We start from the raw sequence: 20,186 nt of genomic DNA, 5'->3' as shown, positions 1-20,186 counted from the left end.
AAGCAGTGGTATCAACGCAGAGTACTAATTCGAATGATGTTTCAATTTCGTAATTATTCCCAAATTTTCAAATCTTATTAATCCCTAAATGATCACGCAAATTGGTTCTCTTTTTATGAATATTTAAAAAATCTCTACGAATTATTAATAAGCATAGAGAAATTAAAAACGAAATAATATTGCGGATTTTATAGCTAAATATTTTAATAATTGTTCCACGATTTGATATTTTAATATTCAACACTAATCAAATGTGTCAAATGGCATGTAGGCGGACCATGTTTCACCGGATCAGGTCCAATTCAACTCTGGCAATTTCTGCTGGAACTGTTAACTGACAAATCGTGTCAGGGTTTCATCTCGTGGACCGGCGATGGCTGGGAATTCAAACTAACCGATCCGGATGAAGTTGCGCGTCGTTGGGGTGTTCGCAAGAATAAACCTAAGATGAATTACGAGAAACTGAGCCGAGGTTTACGCTACTATTATGACAAGAACATTATACACAAAACTGCTGGCAAACGATATGTGTATCGCTTTGTATGCGACTTACAAAGTCTACTAGGGTAAGTTTAGTACGCATAGCGCAGTTATTTAAATTTTATATAAATTATATATATGTACATAATATATGTACGTATATACAGTATATAATACTATACATTGATAAACTTAATTGCAATTCTTCCTGAGAAAAGTATTTCAAGAAATTTTCATATTCTATATATATTTTTACAATTTAGAAATTTAATATAAATATTACATATAAAATTGGAAGTACGGGGTGGAAAATAATCATTTGCTAGGGGTCCAGTGAAAAATGTAATGTTTCTTGACTTGAATGTGACAGAACATTTTGGGTCGGTTCTAAGAGACACAATCGTGACTCTCATACCTTAGAAAAAAGTTAATAACAGATATTCTCATGCAGCTTTACTTGCACATCTCCAAAAAGTGTAAAACGATATGTAAATCGACACTAATTTGTTTCAGAATTTATTAAAATTCTATCCCAAAAGATTAAGAGCTGTGAAAGAAACTGGCATTCTCTACACATGTTGCAATTTTCTCTGGACCCCTAGCAAATGGTTATTTTCCACCCCGTATAATATAAATTATCGTGTTATTTTCCTTTGCGATATTTACAGACTTAGCCCTGAGGAGTTACACGCAATGGTAGACTTGAAACCCGAGAAGAAGGAAGAAGACTGAGTTTTTGTTAATGAGCATGCTTTAGAGGACTGTGTCACACTTATAAAAGAAATATAATAATACAAATTCTCTCTCTATCTCTCTCTTTCTCTCTTTCTTTGCATTAAGCATGCAAGAACAAAGAAAAATGGGAGGACAAAGTATCTATACAATGATATCACTATGAAAATAACTATATTCAAATACAGAAGACTGTGATAGAGCGTCTTCTTTGTTCAGATATAAACAAAATCGAATCGGTCGTATGTACCAAAGACAGGGTCAGCATACCATTGGTGCCTAAAGTTGAATAAATCGTGAATTTGTTTCTAAGTGATTGATTTGTCAGCAAGTTTTAGAGAATATTTATAGGAATAACTCGTCAATTTATACATATATATATATATATATATATATATATATATATATATATATATATATAAATATATAAATATATTTTTAATGTTACATGATTTTTCAACACTATTGTAGCGTCAAGATACTTGGTGATGCCGCTAAATTATTTATGTCATCATTTTAACATGTGTGTTATATCTCGTTGATAGATGACTCGATATGTGATTGTTATTACCATAATTTTACAATAAACTCATTATACAATGTATTACGTAGCGAGCTTCTCAATTCGATATTTTCTCACATATGCTTTTTTTCTATGTATAGATTAATTTAGATTATAATTCTAAACTGTACTTTTCTTTCAAGAGCTCGCTTCTTCAAAAGAAAGAAGACATATATATATATATATTTTATATATTATTTCTTAATTATTAAATGTATATTCTGGTATGTGCGCTCGCGGTATATTGAATATATTTAATATTTTTAATCGCGCAATAAATGAAACTGTTATACATGTAATCCGAGTCGGAAAAGCGTTGCTAATGAAAAGAGTATGCTGTTAATTTAATGTTAATATTTTTCCATAAAAATAACGTTTATTAAATTTGGCTTTTGTTTATTGAAGTATTCTCATTGAGAAATTGTATATTTATGATTTTGAAGACATTGCAGATGAATATTTATGAAAAGGAAAAAAAGAAGGGCTATGTGCAACCAGTGTTCTATGTACTTACAAATATAAAAGAAGTTCTTCACATGTTTCTTTCGAAATTATTCATATGACACAATACAAAAAAGAAAATGTGACAATTAAATTACTCTCACGTTATAACATTCTAATTAATTTGTACAAAATTTATATTTTTTATCCTTTTTTAATTATATTATTTATATGTACATTTATTGTTTTTTAGACAGATCCAATAATATGTTAGATTTATTAGATTTATATTTCATTGTTTAATTACTTCTTTTTTCATGGAACACTGGGTAATGCAATTGTATCAAATATACATATATATATATATATATATATATATGTAACTATTTTACAACTTACTATGCATAAATTATATTAATGTTTCTATCAGAAAGAAAATGTTATATTGAATGTAAATGATGCGCAAGATATATTAATGGCATAAAAATTGACAGATTGAAGCACAAGCAACATATTTTGTATTTTCCACGTGTCTTATATCTAGAAATATGTATATGCATATGTATGTATATGATTTAAACTATTTTTATATCTGCTGTGTTTGTTAAGTTTCCATGTACCAAAATAATTTAACGCTACAAAATGATAAGAGAAACAGTGTATCTTTATACATAATTAACAGTATACTAATTTCAAATGATCGTTCGGGAATTTATTACGTTGACGAGGATTGTTGAAGAAAAATATGAAATCGGTAGCGATTTTTATTAAGGTCTCTTGTTAAAAGCTACCAAGATTATCCTTTTAGCGTGATAATCGTTATGATTAAAGTTTCTCCTAGTTGTGTCGCGACCGGATGTTATAAATAAATTATATTAAATACTCTTAGAGAGAGTCCCTAAAAATACGGGACGAAACAATACGATGTATAAAGCTATTCGAATGTTAATATTAAGTTATCTACGGTCTTGGCACTTGTTATATTAAAAGAGAGCCATACTTCTTTCCCAGGATTATATATAGCATTTTGAAAGAGATACGAATGCAGAAACTTTTTAGTAGATGCAATAAAAAAAGAATAAAGAGATTTTTATAAATACCTTTGACACCGATTGTTATTTACTTGTTTCCTGCTCGATTCTGTTACACACACTATTACACTTTGAACTATATCATATTGAAAATTGCGTAACAATAGATAGATATATTGTTGAGCTCTATAAGATACTAGAGCGAACTTTTAAAGATGGCGGAAATGACGCAACTCGTAAAAAAGTATCGTAGACAAAAACATCGACTTGCAAAAATTTTGGGGATTTTAAGCAATACAAGAACAGATCTCATGTTACATGTCTTCTCTACATTTTTATATATATTTTATATTACTCTCTTATTATATATTTCTTGTTTCCTTTATATCTGCATTTTTTAATAGGATGTAGATTTTGTAAACTGCCGATTATACTAGATTTCGATTCAGCGCCATGTGTGATAGAGACATTCTAAAGAAAAAAAGTGGCGCGAATCTGTTTTGTGATTCTAGTTCTAGTTGTTTAGATTTTGTTACAAAAGTTACAGAGCAATGCGGCACATTACGGGATTAAATGCAGAAACGTTAACAGGATCGAATGTTGCATCTTTTATACAATGTATCTTAGAACTGGTATGTCATTAATATATAATCTTGACAATCTTTCTACAATTTTCTTAGAGAAAAAGAGAGATCTGCACATATCGCGTTATTATGGTTAACAATATAAGTACATTTTCAAATTTTGGCTATAAAAAACGATAATAAAAGTATTAGATTTTAAAAGCGCAATTCCATTATATAATTTAAGTTCCAGCAATTGCGCCTTTTAATAATTTGAATTAATTAATTATTACACATCAATATTTATGTATTGCATCCTTAGTTTTTAATATACAAAAGCCATATTGTTATAAAAAGAAAAAGCATGCCAAGTATGGTTTCCTCAGTTTACTATATATATATATATATTATATTTACCTTGATCAAGCAAAAACTTAATAATGATACATATATGTAAAACGATAACACACAAACTTTTACAGACAACAAATTCAGTGATTGCACACGCTACAGCAATCGCAATAAGAATTCATGCGGGTAAACGCAAAGTTCAAGTTATCGATAATGGCGTTGGAATGTCAAAAGATTTGCTGCAACGTGTTGCAGAATATAATGACGCAAAAACTATAGACGATCAGCAACGAATATACGAATTAATTGAATCGAATGATCGTACGTTGACGAATATCCGTCGTCTATCTGATGGTCTCACTATTGCTTCAAGACATCGATATTCTATGGATACATTTGTGAAGGTACAATATTGTAATCGTTAATTTATTATATAATGCATTTAATAATTAAACAATTAATTAAAAGATAAATTCTATAGAAAAACATAACTATTTTTTAATGTTATATATATATATATTTTTTGATTTTATAAAACAGATGGATACAGTTTATATAATACATGTGTATAATTTTTTTTTTTATTAAAGATATTTAAGATCGGTTCGGCGCCCAATTTGGCACAAATAGAACAAAGACCTTCACACGGCACAACCGTATCTGTATATAATTTCCATGAAGTATCATTGAATGAAAAATGGGATATGTCCACTGTTTGCTTTTTTATTGCGGCTGTAGCTGTTACAAAATTAAAAGTATGACTTAATTTATATCTTAACATCAATGAAATTATTTCCTTCTTCGTGAACATAATAATTTTCTATTGAGATGCAATTAGGTGTCGTTCTCGATTAGAGACGAAGAACGAAAGAAGATTGTCTTGAGAATTGCAAAACCGCACAGCCCAATTCAAGTATTAAAAACATTTTTTGGAAAAAGTTTATCATTGAATCATTTATGGCTGATACAATGCAGATCAGTTTCAAATATGAACGGTTACATAGGATTATGGGATAAAAACGTGACACAATGGATATTTTTAAATCATAGATTAATCTATTGTCCTTTTATCTTAAAGTTAATTAAAATTGCCTTCGAAAATAGAAACGATCTATCTTCTAACCGGGAATCCAATGCACAAGATTTACATGATAAAAATTTATTTATCCTACTTTTTTTTACACTTTCGCCGAGGGAATTTACATTTTTTAATGAAAATGGAAAAAGACACGTCATATTTTATGATATGCAAAAGATATTAAGTAACATTCACAATTGTATCTTTAAATGTCTCACGGAAGAAACTATAATTTGTGCTGCTGCTGCTCTCTTTGATTTATGTGAAACACAGTCATTGAAACATATATATTTGAAGGCAGAAGGATCTATTTTCAACAATAATATCAATGGATATAATAAAAATGTTATATCTTTGAAAGAAAGAAAAGTTGTTACGATTGGTCCTAAAAGAAAGAGGATTACACCAACAATTGTAACCAATGAACGATATAATACAGAAAGTAATAATATGAAAATCATTAATTGTGCAGAAGAAGAAAACAGCGTATTAAATAACGAAATAGATATCGCTTCTACAAAACATACGAATTTGTGCAAGAATAAAATTACAAAGAAGATGCACAATGATATTGATAGAATGCCAGCAATTTTCGCTAATCTTGCGGCAACAAATGATTTTGTCGAATCGCATAAAATTTGCAATTATCACGATGGTAATGATTTGGAAAACATGATTTCTCCTCTTTCCGAATGGTCCAATTGGAGTTATTATACAAATAATAGAGAATGCAATTCTGCGAAAGATGTATCCGATAAATTGTCCAAAAAGGATATACGTTTTCAACGGCTTGTTAACTACACTGATCAATTTGATTTTTTGCCACGAAAATTACACGGTCTTTTACGTTATCGTCATGTTAAATTAACGAACATGAAATGCATTAACAGTCCTAATAATACGATTTCGCGTAAGTAGTCCTCCCGATGAATTAGCTCTATATAATTATTTTAGAAATAGTTTTGTATTACGAATGTGTTATAGCTGCAGAAAACTGGCAACACAAACAAATAGCGGTGCATCGTTGTAATTTGAAGAGAAAACTATGCGAGTTTAAATTGTCACGTGTCTCATTGAAACGCATAAAAGTACGTATGTAAATCCTTGACGCAATAAATCATTCCAGATGATGGAGAGCTATTTTAGCAAATATGTTTCCCTCGTAGATCATTAATCAAGTTAATGACGAATTTATTGCTGCGTGGATAATGTACGACGAAATGAAAATTCTATTAATGATAGATCAACATGCCGTCCACGAGAGAATACGTTACGAAAATTTACTTCTTAGTAAGCAATTATAATAATTTTCTAATAAAAAAAATTACACTAATTTTTAAACTGATAAAAATTTTACGAGATATGAAGTTACTAAATTATATAAATAAATTGATATATATATATATATATATATATATATATATATATATAAATTAATTATTAAATAAATACAAAAATTTGTGCGATTTATAATCTTATTGTAATAAATTTTTTCAATTATAATAATATATTATTATGTATTTTTAGGATACAAGGGACAGAACGAAGGCGAATTACTCTCCGTCAACTTGCGCAATCCTCTGACCATACAAATTTCTACAAAGACACGGGATTCACTGCTACGCCGTAAAATATTACTAAAAAAGTACGGAATAAATTTAGGATCGTTAAAGGCAAATACAAAACTGCTAATACGCACGATACCGCAGTGCTTGGTTACGAATAATAATGATCGTTGCAATGGCGAAAAAGTATTGTCGAAGATTTATGATTTATTGGATGACATACTCAAAAACTGTAGTACGACAAGTCGTGCGAACACATTACCACTAACTATCCATAACGCTATAGCATCAGAAGCTTGTCATGGTACCTATCGGGCAGATAATTTTACAAAACGTGCATGATTTATTGTTAATCGTTATTATCAATATTATTATATTTTGAAACATCATAGATCTATTTGCAACTATTTTATAGACTCTGTCATTATTCTTTCGGAATTTCTTCAGGTGCCATCAAATTTGGCGATAAACTAACTTTGGAACAGTGTACATATCTTATGAAATTGCTGAAATGTACAAAGTTTCCGAATCGATGCGCACACGGACGACCAACTATAATACCTGTGATGGAACTTTCGGAATTAGAAAAAAGGAGTGCCAGGATATCTGAGGTACGTATAGTATATGATGATTGCACTTTTTTCCAGTCTTTATTACAAAGATAAATTTATACGTGATTCGAGATCACATCACATTTCTTTTCTAATAATTTTAATTCGTGTATATATTACATAGATAAAAACATGAAATACTTTTTATATATATATATATAGTATTATAACGGATATATATATATATATATATATATATGTATGTGTATAATTCAAACTAAAAGCGGTATGTATCTACGATATAAATATTTCAATCTTCGAATTTTTTCGATATGAGAATCATCCGAGCGCTTCTCCTGCGTACCTACTTAAATTTTTAATCTTATGCAACTTTTAATATTATTTAAAGTAATAGCAATTTCTAAACTCTGAGTTTTTTATCCCGCAATAAAGCCGGCGATCAAAATATCTTTGCCGAAGTAATTGAATCTGGTAGAGACTAAATTAATGTCCGTTCCACCTAATGAGATCGGACAAACATCGTTCGGACGAACGTAGAAACATACTGTATAAAGAGCCATCTCCAACTCGGGTGAAAGACCCACGAGAAGAGTCGTGACCGAATGTTTCGTGTCTGGTATATTAAATGCCGAACGTATCTTGATAGCCTCCGCCTTCTGCGAAGTGAGAAATAAGTCAATATATACATATGATAAATTATCTAATACGCGAACGCCGCGTTACTTACATCTCCCAGTTTCAAATCCTTTATGTATCCGCGATAATCGATATTCTTCTGCGCCTCTTGTTTGGCAAAGTAAATCCAATTCTGCGGACCGATTATATAGGAGTCGAGTTTTTCCGCCACGAATACCGCTTCGAAACCGGAACTGGACGGGTTTCCCTCGACACGCTGGAACTGCGAGAACCAGATGCGTTTCAGAGTGTCCTTGAACTCGTAATCGTCGTCCAGAATAAATTCTTTATCGACCAGGAACTTCATCGCCGCTTTAAATACGTCAGTTTCCAAGAACTTATCGAGCAGCTCAGTTTGCTTTTCACGTTCGTCAGGTGTGATGGTTTCCTTCGTTTTCACATCCATCTCGTAATTATCGTACAACGCCAGCGTGCTTTTAATCGTCGGAATTTCGTACGCTTCGGGTTTGACGTCTAGCAGGCTGAAATTATACTTTATAATAAAATCTGAAAATATTTCTTTTAAGAGAACGACAAGGCAAAACACTCAAGCCTACTCACGGCAAGGAGGCATCATCCGAGGTGCCGTCTTCCTTTGTTTCGCCCTGTAGATTCACGGTGACGTATTTGTACGCGTTGTTCTTGTCTATCGCGAAGAGATTTTCCGAGAGCTTTTTCACCTCGTCATTGGAAATCGGATAATTCGGCTGGATCGGATTCTGGTTTTGCTGCGGCTGGGAATTAGCGTTATCGGGTGGAGCGGCATTGCTAGGCGCGTTGTTGATCTCCGTCACTTTCTTATCCGCTTCTGCGGTCGGCACCGACTGAGCCGGCGCCACGGCTGCGGCAGGTGAGCTATTAGGAGGCGCACCGTTGTTATTGACAGGTGCTTCTCCGTTGACCGGCACCGACTGATTGTTATAATAATTATTGTACGTGATCTGAGTGTGACTACCGCCGCCCTCACTACTTCCCGGACTTCTGCCATAAATACCGCCTGGTAGCAGCCGATTCACGGCCGCGCTCACGCCCGCGCTCACACTGGAGTAGACCAGCGCTTCCTTGGCCAATTGACCGATGCCAGGTCGGCTCGGTTGCAGGACGGTGAGCGCTGGCGCCTGTGCGATAGGTGGTTGAACATAGGCAGGTTGACCGTAAGACGCTTGACCGTAGGACGGTTGACCGTAGGACGGTTGACCGTAGGACGGTTGACCGAAACCGCCGCCGTGAGATTGCCCACCGTAAGGACTGTAGGCCGGCGGTGCATTATGTTGCATAGACGGATTGTAAGCTTGACCGTACGGCGAGTGGCCGCCGGGATACGAGGGATTCATGTTGGAAGACGGGTATCCTTGATTATAACCCGTGCCGCCGTAAGGGTTGCTGGCAGGCTGCCGAGGGTATCCACCTGCGGAATGATTACCATACGAAAGATGATTAACAGCGCGGATTTCAATCTTCGCATGAATGAATTATCATCACAATGAAATTAGGCAAGAAGATAAGAATTCCAAGTTACTTTTTGAGATGAAGTTTGAAACTGGTATATAACTTCCGGTTTATTCAATGCTGCAAATGCAGAGAAATTGATCCTCAAGCGTTACCATGAACGAACGTAGAAATTTCGCTTTCACGTGTTCGGCATCGAAATTCTAAACTCACCGATATTATACCAATTTCAATGCCTTTTTTTTTCTCTCTCTCTCTCTCTCTTTCTATTTTACGTAATACGAAATAAATAAATTTATAAAATACCCGATGGACTATACGGTGGCGGATTATTATTCGTTGACGGATTATATCCTGATTGTACATTCGTCGCGCTGGTCTTTGAAGCCTGCTCAGACACCGGAGCCGAAGGTTTGGCATTGCTCGAAGTGCCGGTTGCCTTATTGTTACTGCTCGGCGGGACATTCCATCCTATTTTACTTGGGCTTGAGTCTGTGGGTGTAACGAGATTCTCGTGATATTATTAGAGACGAGTGAAATCCGGATACGTGAAGCGTGCGAAGCCATAGATTGATCATTGTCTGTATAGAGGAGTGTGACTCGTTGAATTAATCAGAGATCCGACACGAAGATACATAAATATTTGCGAACCACGACGCAATTTTTATATCCAATGTAGGATAATCATGAAAACGAGTTTAATCCGATCATTTACCGGAATCTCTGATTGATGTCATGGAATTTTCTTGCACGTCATCGCAATATACATGGATAATATAAAATAAAAAAATAGCAATAAAATAGAGTGGAAAAGAATACAATAATAATGAAATCAAAATATTTGTGGATAACGCAGTAATAGTAACAAAATATAAATAATAATATGTTAATATAATATAAATATATATAGGAAAGTGAAATATGAACACATACATGATCGTACAAATGTACGAGTATAATATATACCTGTATGGGTTGATCGAGGTCGTGGCGTCGTTCTCGAAGAACCACCTCGCCGGGCGCTATATCCTGTACTACCGTTTCTTCGTCCGCTTGTTTTACGGCCATCTGTATCTGCTGCATATAAATATGACAACATATTAGCAAACCGTTATGTGCAATTGCTTCGCACGATATTTATAATCTGTGACAGAAACGTGTCTCATTTTGAATTTACATAATTCTCGGTTAATAGAACTATGCACTTATTTATTACTAATATATAATTATTAGCTTTTGTTGTAGATAAAATTAAATTAATAGAGAAAAGACTTGTCATTTCACCGAAGAAAGATTTTGTAAATATGTATCGAGAGAAGATGAGCTACTGTATATTAATACAATTTTGAAGATAAGAAATGATCAAGATTGAGTGGAAAATTTATGGATATGCGTGAAAAATCCTTTTTAATCCTCCTTACGAAACGAATCAGAAATATTTTGAATTTTTGTTAAAATCAGAATTGCATTATATCAGAATGAATCATCGGTGTCGCGATCTGTCCTGTGACGCATCAAATATATACCTCGATTAAATAACCATTCAGCTATCTAGATCAGTGTCCTCTTTTATTTCTCGCGATTCGACACGGGTACAGATTATCAAGCCTATTGTTCTCTAACAGATTATTATATAATCTAGTGGCAATTGCTTATTCGCGTGGGATATTATATGTATTGCGCTGAATATGTGACGTGTCCAAGTGCGTCCTACGGAAAATCTAGATATATTCAAGGTCTTTATAATATATATTTTTTGAAATCGTTATTTTATAAATATATATTACTGTGCTACATATGATCATCAAAAATAAAAATACATGGAACTTTCCGAGACGTTTCGTGCACATTTTTAAGTTGATATCTGTAACTCATCTCGTTATGCCAATTTATCGTTTTTATTAGATTCATCTCACGATTTTCGAAATAATTACGGATAATTTTCTCTACTAATCGCATGATCTACAGAGTTACTTGAATTTTATACAGAGGATGGTTTAATGAATTTATCAATATTATTCAAACTATAGAAATTTGTATAGATTACAAAAATAAGCTACATAAATAAATTTTTAATACATTCGAGTTTCCATAAAAGCACTATCGAGATCGCTTAATGTCAAATACAGTCTTCTCGTTGCGTCTATATTGCAAAGTGATTACCATGCGCGATGATGCCATGATGAGAGAGCAATTTTCGTTAATAACTTCCGAGATACGAATACAAATACAGAGAGTGGATGAAACTTCGTAACCATACATGATTTTTGGCAAATATTACAATATTTTATAATCTTTTTCGAGAATAGTGTACGCGCATTTATTTCTGCATTGTTTTTCTCTTAAAATCACTTAATCGTAATTGAAAATTTAACAAATACATCCTAAAGTAGTTGTTATACGTGATTATCGATGAGAAACTCCAGGTTATAAAGTGTACTTAACATGATAAACGTAATAACACAATTATAATAAATGCTGACAAGTGAATAATACCGTACGGAGAGAATGCGCGTGTTCGCGGCATGACTCCTTATTGTGAGTAACATGGAGAAGAGCAATTTGCTCCAGTGATTTTACTTATTACGCACTCTATATTCGTTAGTCAATTTATCATTGTACTAAGAATAAATGAATTTTATCATTTTAAAATTGATAAATTTTTCAACTTGCTCTCGTTATTTTATTGCTTTATTAAAAAGGGCATTTTTTATTATAATTTCTTTTTAGAAAACACTTGCTCTCTATTTCTCTGGCTTGCTGTTTTTCAATTCAGAAACTAATTGTATCCATTATTCGATTCTAATGTATATTTTAAAAGATATATATATTTCGAAAGATCTTTAAATCCAGCTTGTGAATGACGAATTAAATTACGATTTAAATTTTATCATCCAATAGAAAGAAAAGTAAAGATCTAATATATTCTCAATTTTCCTATATATACACGTATGTGTTATAGCTTTTTTTTTTTTAATATTATATGTTACAAATATATTTATTAATAAATAAAGCATCTCTAGTGTTAGTGCAATCAATTTCTCCACAAATTCACATTTATATTTTACACAGTAAAATTTTTTGATTAGCATATTGGAACAATTTTTTACCTCAATAAAATTACCATAATAATTTTCGAGTTATAAATTAATACCAGAAATTTTCTAGAGTTATATGATCAAAAGTGAATGGGTTTCTTGAGAACTTCCTAGGTATGTGCTATTAATATGTAACACATTTTCACTCAATTTTACATAAGTTTTTGTTTAAAGAAAATTTTAATTTAAAAGACAGTAATCAAAACAATTGATAATTTTTTTTCAATTATATGAATAGATGAGAAAACAATATGTATCAAAATTTTCTTTAAATAAATATCGATTCTAATCTCTCGTATCACACTGCGATTATTTATTTAATATTGTCCAGATGTACGTATTTCACTTATCAATTTATAACATATATATATCTGTTAATTTGATAATTTATATAATTATACAACTTCATATCAAAACTTTTAAGGAATGTATAAAATTACCGAAAATAAATAAGAACACAATCACGAAGATCAGGCTCGTCCTGATTCTCATATCTATCGTCGTTCGTTTCGTTTCTATCGAATTGACGCGTCGATTAGTTAAAATAATCTCAGATGAGCGTCTAACACGAACTGTTTCCTCACGTAGAGTCGACGTGGTACTATTAGTTACTGGTCGACCTCTAGAAGCCGGTGACCATCATCCGTAACATTGAATGATTCATCATAGGCTTTCTCTTTCCGCTGATCCTCGGCGCACATTGTCAGCTGAAACCTGTCAACGGCATAATTTTCGATTCGACGTAACAATATTGACAACATCAGGCGTATTTCTTCACGTGCGTCTTGATCTTTAAGATAAACGTTAAAATTTCATAAAATACTAGGTTTCGCAAACTTTCTCATTGAATCTAAATCTATATATATGGTATATATATACTTTAGCCAATTTGGAATCGACCTCTCTTTAAGGAAAGCGGAACGATTAAGCATTATCTTCTCATTATTCTAACAATAAGATTTGTTTATAATTCTTTTTATAATTAATGGAAAATTACGAAATTATTCTCATTTTTAAAATAAAATTTTATATTTTACAATATTTTATCTTTTACGCGAATACTTTAATATTATTATTCTATTTCAGAAAAAATTGAACTTTGCATCCTTGAAGAGATCCCAGTGAAATAAAGGGCACAATTATATTTTCCAAGAGAATTTTCCAGAACATCTTTATAATATCTGAAAAAGTTTCGATCTGCCATAACGATAAGGGTGATATATTAGATTTCACAAAAGATAAGATTGATATATTAGGTTCTCTACATCTTTAAATTTAAGAAACTTTAAATTTTCTTTAAGGAGCAAGTAAAAATAGATAGCTTTTATAGATATTAAAAGAGAAGAGAAAAAGTTTGCGGGCATCAATGACCAAGATGTGCATTTAGAAATTAAAATAAGAATTAATACATTATTTTCGTTTACATTACATAAAAGAAGTACTATATTATTTTGTTTACATATACATATAGGATGCAGCAAAAATTTTTCATTAAAATAAATTCCAACATTATATATACATATTCATTTGTTATTATAAAGAATTTGTAGCATTATACAAAAAGTATTAATAAAAATTTATTTTCTTATTCATATTTCAATAGTTTTTATATTAGTATATTATATTTTTTTTTTATTACTAAATTGCACCCACACATTATATGTATATACATGTATATATTATTATATATAGTTCGATAATTTATATTATCACGTTATTGGTGCATATTTAATTATACAATGTAGAATTAAAAAATTGGAAGCGCAAGATCTATGAGATCTTTTCCAAAATATCTAAATGAATGCGTGAAAATATTAAACTTAGTTCCGCCAAAAGAAACGGGACACAGATCATTCGGTCTGGCATAAAAACATACAGTGTATAAGGACATTTCGAGTTCGGGAAGCGTGCCCACGAATATCGTCGCGTTCGGTCTAATAATATCATCCATTTTAAAGTTCAATTTCAATAACGAGGCTCTCTGAAAAAAGTAAATGCAGTTAAGTTATACATATATAACATAAATTATAATCAACATTATGCGTTTTTACTGTATATAATGTTAAACCTTAGTATATCGTATTTATGTTTTATACAAACTGTGTATATGTGTAGTTTTTATATTGCATCGTCTATTTATTATATATATATGATAAAACTTACATCGCCAAGTTTCAAGGTATCGACATATCCCATATAATCAATACGTCCCTTCGATTCTTGATAATTAAAATAGATCCAATCCTGCACACCAAGGAGATCAGCGCCGTATCTTTCAGATGTGAATACTCGTTCGAAACCTGAAGTAGCGCCGTCGAATTGACTAAACCAGATATGTCGCAGACTGTCCTTTTTCTCGAAGTCATCTGGATCCATAAAACCTCGATCTGACAGCCATTGCATAGCTCTGGTTAATACATTTGTGCTCATAAATACGTCCAACAGAAGATCCTCTTTCTTTCGCTTTTCAAGCGTTCGATTTTCCTTCACGGTGGAATTGTGCTCGTAATTATCATAAAGCTCTCGAATAACAAGGATCGTCGGGTAATCGTAGACGTCTGGTTGTGCATAAATTAATCTAAAAATGGAAAAAAAGAAATGCGTGAATAAAACTTGAATATATGATAGTAATACATTGAATAATCATTGAAACTGATCTAAACATGAAGCTTACGGTCCTTTAGCTGCATCAGTTACATTTTCGGATTTATTCTGAAGATGTAATGTCAAATATTTGGATATATTGACTTCTTGTTTCGCAAACAACTCTTCAGTCAACATCGATAGATCATTTTCCGATATTTTGTACTGAGGAGAATAAACAGTTGTTTCTTGATTGGGTCCTTTTTGATCATTTACTGTGTTATCAGCGAAAAATCCGTTAGGAGAACGTCCCATATTGTTAGTAGTACCCATTGTATTCACGGAAGAGCCATTACTAGCTGTATATGCTACGTCGCTGTTGTTTCCGACAATCGTAGGAATTGATACACCCGGAGTAATAGCCGGATTGTTCACCGGATTTGGATAATTGGCCGGATATGTAACTGGGACATTTCCCTGAGGTACATTCGGCGAAGCTGGTACCGAAGGAGTATTGCCCGGAGGAGCAGTGTTAAAATAGTGATTATTATATGTTATATGCGTTTCGGTCGCAGTAGTACTAGGGCTTGCTGGTCTGTTGTAATCAGGTACGTAATGAGTATGCGGATTTATTAGCCTATTCACGCCAGCATTAATAGTGGAGAACACGAGTGCCTCTTTCACCATCTGACCAAAGCCTCTACCGCTGTCTTGTTGACCAGGAACCATTACGACGGTTTGTCCAGGTATGTATGGCTGCGCCGCCGGTTGCGCCAGAACGTGTTGTTGAGGATAATAGCTATGTCCGGCTGGACTGTATATCCCACCAACCGGATGCGTAGAGTAAGGATTTCCGAACGTACCCGGTACGGGTGGTGAAATATGCGCTGGATAACTGGAAGGATGTCCGATTGTTTGACTGGGAATGGAATGGCTGGGATTGTATGTGGAATGAGGTTGATTCATAGAATGACCGGAGGGATGAATTGGATAAGGGGGAGAATGTGGGTTGAAACTAGGGGTAGGATTATTTGTACGTGGATAAGGCGGGACGGAGGTGTACGGAGAAAAAGGCATTGAAGTTGGACGTAGATGATCTTTGAATCCGATATTAGTAGGAGTCGGATATGGTTGGCTTGGATTGAAGTGTGGATTGCTCCACGAAGGATTATTATGTATAGTTCCATGTGACGGATTGTAAGGCGCATTTGGTTGGCCAAGAGAAGTCGAAACTGCAAAGAATTATATAATTTAATATATATAATTTCATATTATATTCATATTAATTATATTTATATATTTGTTATAATTTATTATTTGTTTAATTTAATATTAATTTTATATTATATTTAATTAATTAAACAACTGATAAAATTTTCATTTCAAGACAAGTTCTTAAAAATTTAGTTTAATTTGATCTTCTTTTTGGAATTGAAAATTAAATTCTTTTGCTAAAGGGGTTAAAAAGATATACCATGACTTTGCGAAGGTACCACATTAGCTTTTGATATATGATCAGCTGATGGAGCTGATGGATTATATGGTACAGCATTTTGTTTACTCTCTGTTGCAAATCCTGGTTTTCTTACTTCACTCCCAGAATAAGTTCCTAATAAAACAAAATGTAGTATAAACAAATTATCTTTTACATAAATATTATCTTTTACATACATAACAGAGAATAAAGCATAAAAGCGCGTACAAGAGCAGACATAAAATGAAATATAACTTCTTTAGCATATGCTATTTGTTATAAATAATAAGATCAAAAAATATATATATATATATTTATATTTATATGTATGTGTATATATATACCTGCATTGCCATAAGGTGCCGATGATTGACTAGATGATTGAGCGGAATTTGTTTGAGCTTTGCACAAAGAAAAAATATTCATGTCACATACTATTTAATGAAAAATAAACATTTCATGATTATTATACATATTTGCTATCACTGCACTTACGAGGTTTAATAGCGCTTCCTCGTTCAGCGTGTAAAATAGATGTAGATATGTCTTTATTCAGCTGATGCGAAGTTGGACCTGTAATTTTTAATGTCACATACAACATATCATTTCTCTATTATGCCTGTCATATACTCATGTTATATATTCACTCGGTAAAGTTCCAGCTGAGCTTGATCCTATCCTATATCCACCTGATGAACTTCCATATCTAGTAGAACTTGAACGAGATCCAGATAAAGTATGTCCGCTCGAGGAAGGCGAGCTTCGTGACGACGAACCTCTCGACCAGGAACCTCGTGAAGAGAATCCAATTTTCCTTGCGTTAACATCATCTGAAAAACAATATGTTCATGTTTACAATAAATTTACATAAACATTATTACTATTACCAATAAAAAGTGAAGACGTATTAAGAAATTAAGATATATCGAGAGTTATAAAGAGATTTTAATCTGTTAAAAAAAAAAGAGGCATTAATGAATAAGACGAATAATACATATAGGATTATTTACTATAAAAATATATATTTTTGTACTTACCGGCTATAAAAAAAGATAGAAGAAAGAGGAATAACAAAATTCGAATTTCCATCGTTATTATATGGGAGTGATGATAGTCAACTATTTGATGAAACTGACGTGCTTAGTATGGAATGATAAATATATACGTTTTTCTTGCATTTATCAGCCTTTTTTCTTAGTATTTGTATTGCGTCTTTCTTAAAATGATAAGCATTAAAGAATTATGTTGTGTTGACTTTTTGACCCACCAATACAACTAAATAGTCTCAGTCTAAGCAAAACTGATAAACGCTGATGTCACAATAGCTGCGGTTTCATATTAAATATCAACAGTTTCTATTTCTACGAAAAATTATATATTCTAGTCGTACAGAACTTTTTATTTCTAATAAATTGAACTTCAATAGCAGATATTTGTGCAGCAAAATTTAATTTAACATGATAATATAAGTATAAATATATACATATATAAAAGTACTTGATATTTCATCTTTTATACAATCTGTTACAAAAAATAAAATTTATTTAAAACAAATTCTCTTATTTGCATATTTACATTTTTTTATTTAGATGTCCTGCATTATGCTTAAATATAAATCTCCTTGCAATTAGCATCCCACCACCACTAAAGTTTCATATATCTTATCTTTTTAAACTAGAAATAAGAAAATACGGTAATATGGAAAAGTAAGTAACTGTTTATGCATTATCTGTTGTAGCAGATATTTCCTTCTGGATAAATCTGTCCAAAATTGCTTCGCTTGGATAATCTGGTATTGATAGTTGCTTAAATCCTTCATCATCTACAAAGCAGATCTGGTGTCCATCCTGGAAACACAGTTATCAGATTTATGTAAATTCATACATTGTCAACAATACGCTATCACAACTACTTACTGGATCGGCAAGAATAATAACTCTTACTGAAGCTTTTCCTGGGGTATCTAAAGTTATAAGATCAGTCAAGATTTTATTTCCACTTTCTTTAATAGTTTTTTGAATCATTGGTTGCTCCGACAATGGTACAGAGAAAGCGATACGTCCGTATGCTTTTGCATGATTAACCTCAGTACCTAACAATACAAAATTGATTACATACCAAGTTCATTAAAAAATTAATATAATTGAATTATGTATAGCTTATATTCTTACCAATATCTTCAAATTCAAGTTTGGCTTGATCTTCACTATAGCCCATCAATACACTTTTATCTTTCTGATCAAATATCTTTAATCCCAAAATATCCTTCCAATAGGCAATGGTACGTTCTAAATTTGAACTGGATAAAGTAACTTTCTTTACTGGATCTGTTCAAAACATCACATATTCAGGAAAGATAACAATTATGTTAAAAATATGTAAAATTTTAATTATATATTTTTTTATTACAATAATAACTTTATATAACTTTGTATAATTTATACATACTATTACTAATTGTATACTAACAAGAAAAATCAATTCCTATTATATTTTTGCAAGAAGAAAATTATGAAATAAATATTTTACCGCTATTAGTTGGATTTTCTTCGTTAATTATGTGATATTTATATCCACCAGGTGCTTGCATCACAAATTTTCCATTTTCTTCATGTATTGGCCAATTATTGGAACGTGCTCTTTCAATTATATCTTTTGAACGAATAGTGATAGCTCTAAAATCATTGCCCGCTTCATATTCCTTAATTCCATAATTATATGTCAATTCAATGACAAAATACGTGTCCTCAGGACCATAACCTATCATTGTCTTGCTCCAACGATTTGCATATGGTCTATAAATAAAAAAAAAAAAAGATAAAAGTAGAAATTATTATTACTTAATAATTTGTTATGGCTAATGATATATTACTAATTACTCACCCATTACACGCAGCCTCGCATCCATCTGAAAATTCCTCGTGTCTTAGCACCTGCGAAGAAACAACTCGATAAATTGTAATCAACAAATTGAATTATTTCAAAAGAAAAGGAAAGGAAACTAGAAATTACCTTCATCCCAAGAACTTCGCGATAAAATTTCATCGTTAATCTACGATCGGGTATTTTGAATACAAAATGTAACGCACGTCCGGTAACCATTCTTCTTCTTCCTTTTTTTTTTTTTTTTATATATATATATTTCTGTTTATTTCTAGTATCACAATTTCCAATATAATATTTCGTAATTCTTCTATTTGCTTGATGAATGATTCTGAATTTGATTTTGGATTTCCTTGATTTTGAGTTTTTTTGAAGTTTTATCTTCTTAAGGTTTGATAGTTGACAGAAGTGACAGGCAAATTCCAAATTGATATGGAGATTGGAGCATTTATCTCAATTCGCAACTGATCTTTATATGTAATTATAGATCTGTTCTTTGATTAGCCAGTTGGGAGAGATTCATTTGGATACAATTCGATTGGATACAATCGCTCATATCGACTGGTGCCTAGGGTAACCAACATGATTGACCAATCAAAAGACCTCAATAAGCATTGTATCAATTGATATTCATCCTCGCCACATTGCT

General features: G+C 32.0%; 5 protein-coding genes across 6 annotated transcripts in view; 2 read left to right on the top strand and 3 right to left on the bottom strand.

Moving 5' to 3' along the window:
• Pnt (ETS transcription factor pointed) overlaps positions 1-3,295 on the top strand; it is a 101,224-nt gene extending 97,929 nt beyond the window's left edge. Inside the window, exons 8-10 of the mRNA XM_070295819.1 lie at positions 4-8; positions 272-566; positions 1,149-3,295. Of these exons, the coding sequence (XP_070151920.1) occupies positions 4-8; positions 272-566; positions 1,149-1,212 (364 nt within the window). The 3' untranslated portion in view covers positions 1,213-3,295. The remainder of the gene's footprint in view (positions 1-3; positions 9-271; positions 567-1,148) is intronic.
• Positions 3,296-3,797: 502 nt separating this feature from the next.
• LOC138933240 (DNA mismatch repair protein MutL) lies at positions 3,798-13,998 on the top strand. The gene is made up of 9 exons (XM_070295817.1): positions 3,798-3,878; positions 4,292-4,564; positions 4,751-4,915; positions 4,999-6,148; positions 6,223-6,326; positions 6,405-6,528; positions 6,766-7,107; positions 7,251-7,414; positions 13,684-13,998. The coding sequence occupies exons 1-9, from the start codon at positions 3,798-3,800 to the stop codon at positions 13,720-13,722; spliced, it is 2,442 nt and encodes an 813-aa protein (XP_070151918.1). The 3' UTR covers positions 13,723-13,998.
• LOC138933723 (endoribonuclease Arlr) lies at positions 6,821-13,209 on the bottom strand. Of its 2 annotated transcripts, none has more exons than XM_070296689.1 (6): positions 13,038-13,209; positions 10,466-10,573; positions 9,806-9,991; positions 8,612-9,458; positions 8,103-8,532; positions 6,821-8,031 (listed from the first exon to the last, which is right to left on the bottom strand). In XM_070296689.1, exons 1-6 carry the CDS (start codon positions 13,087-13,089, stop codon positions 7,792-7,794), a joined length of 1,863 nt encoding a protein of 620 aa, XP_070152790.1. In that variant the 5' UTR covers positions 13,090-13,209; the 3' UTR covers positions 6,821-7,791. The 2 variants fall into 2 exon arrangements, with proteins under 2 accessions (XP_070152790.1, XP_070152789.1); XM_070296688.1 differs by having other exon boundaries at positions 6,824-8,031; positions 10,466-10,576.
• A 278-nt stretch (positions 13,999-14,276) lies between the features above and the next one.
• On the bottom strand, positions 14,277-17,803 carry LOC138933722 (endoribonuclease Arlr). Its single transcript, XM_070296687.1, has 8 exons — positions 17,692-17,803; positions 17,302-17,484; positions 17,150-17,227; positions 16,999-17,055; positions 16,655-16,789; positions 15,272-16,412; positions 14,761-15,175; positions 14,277-14,578 (listed from the first exon to the last, which is right to left on the bottom strand). Exons 1-8 carry the CDS (start codon positions 17,741-17,743, stop codon positions 14,345-14,347), a joined length of 2,295 nt encoding a protein of 764 aa, XP_070152788.1. The 5' UTR covers positions 17,744-17,803; the 3' UTR covers positions 14,277-14,344.
• A 281-nt stretch (positions 17,804-18,084) lies between these two features.
• LOC138933724 (glyoxalase domain-containing protein 4) lies at positions 18,085-19,980 on the bottom strand. The gene is made up of 6 exons (XM_070296690.1): positions 19,667-19,980; positions 19,538-19,587; positions 19,184-19,449; positions 18,826-18,981; positions 18,571-18,746; positions 18,085-18,501 (listed from the first exon to the last, which is right to left on the bottom strand). Exons 1-6 carry the CDS (start codon positions 19,754-19,756, stop codon positions 18,373-18,375), a joined length of 867 nt encoding a protein of 288 aa, XP_070152791.1. The 5' UTR covers positions 19,757-19,980; the 3' UTR covers positions 18,085-18,372.
• Between the last annotated feature and the right edge of the window lie 206 nt (positions 19,981-20,186).

The sequence above is a fragment of the Polyergus mexicanus genome, unplaced genomic scaffold (assembly GCF_030449975.1).
Source record: "Polyergus mexicanus isolate NDT 795.1 unplaced genomic scaffold, iyPolMexi1.0 SCAF_5, whole genome shotgun sequence".
NCBI lineage: Eukaryota > Metazoa > Arthropoda > Insecta > Hymenoptera > Formicidae > Polyergus > Polyergus mexicanus.
This window is presented reverse-complemented; position numbering and strand designations above follow the sequence as displayed.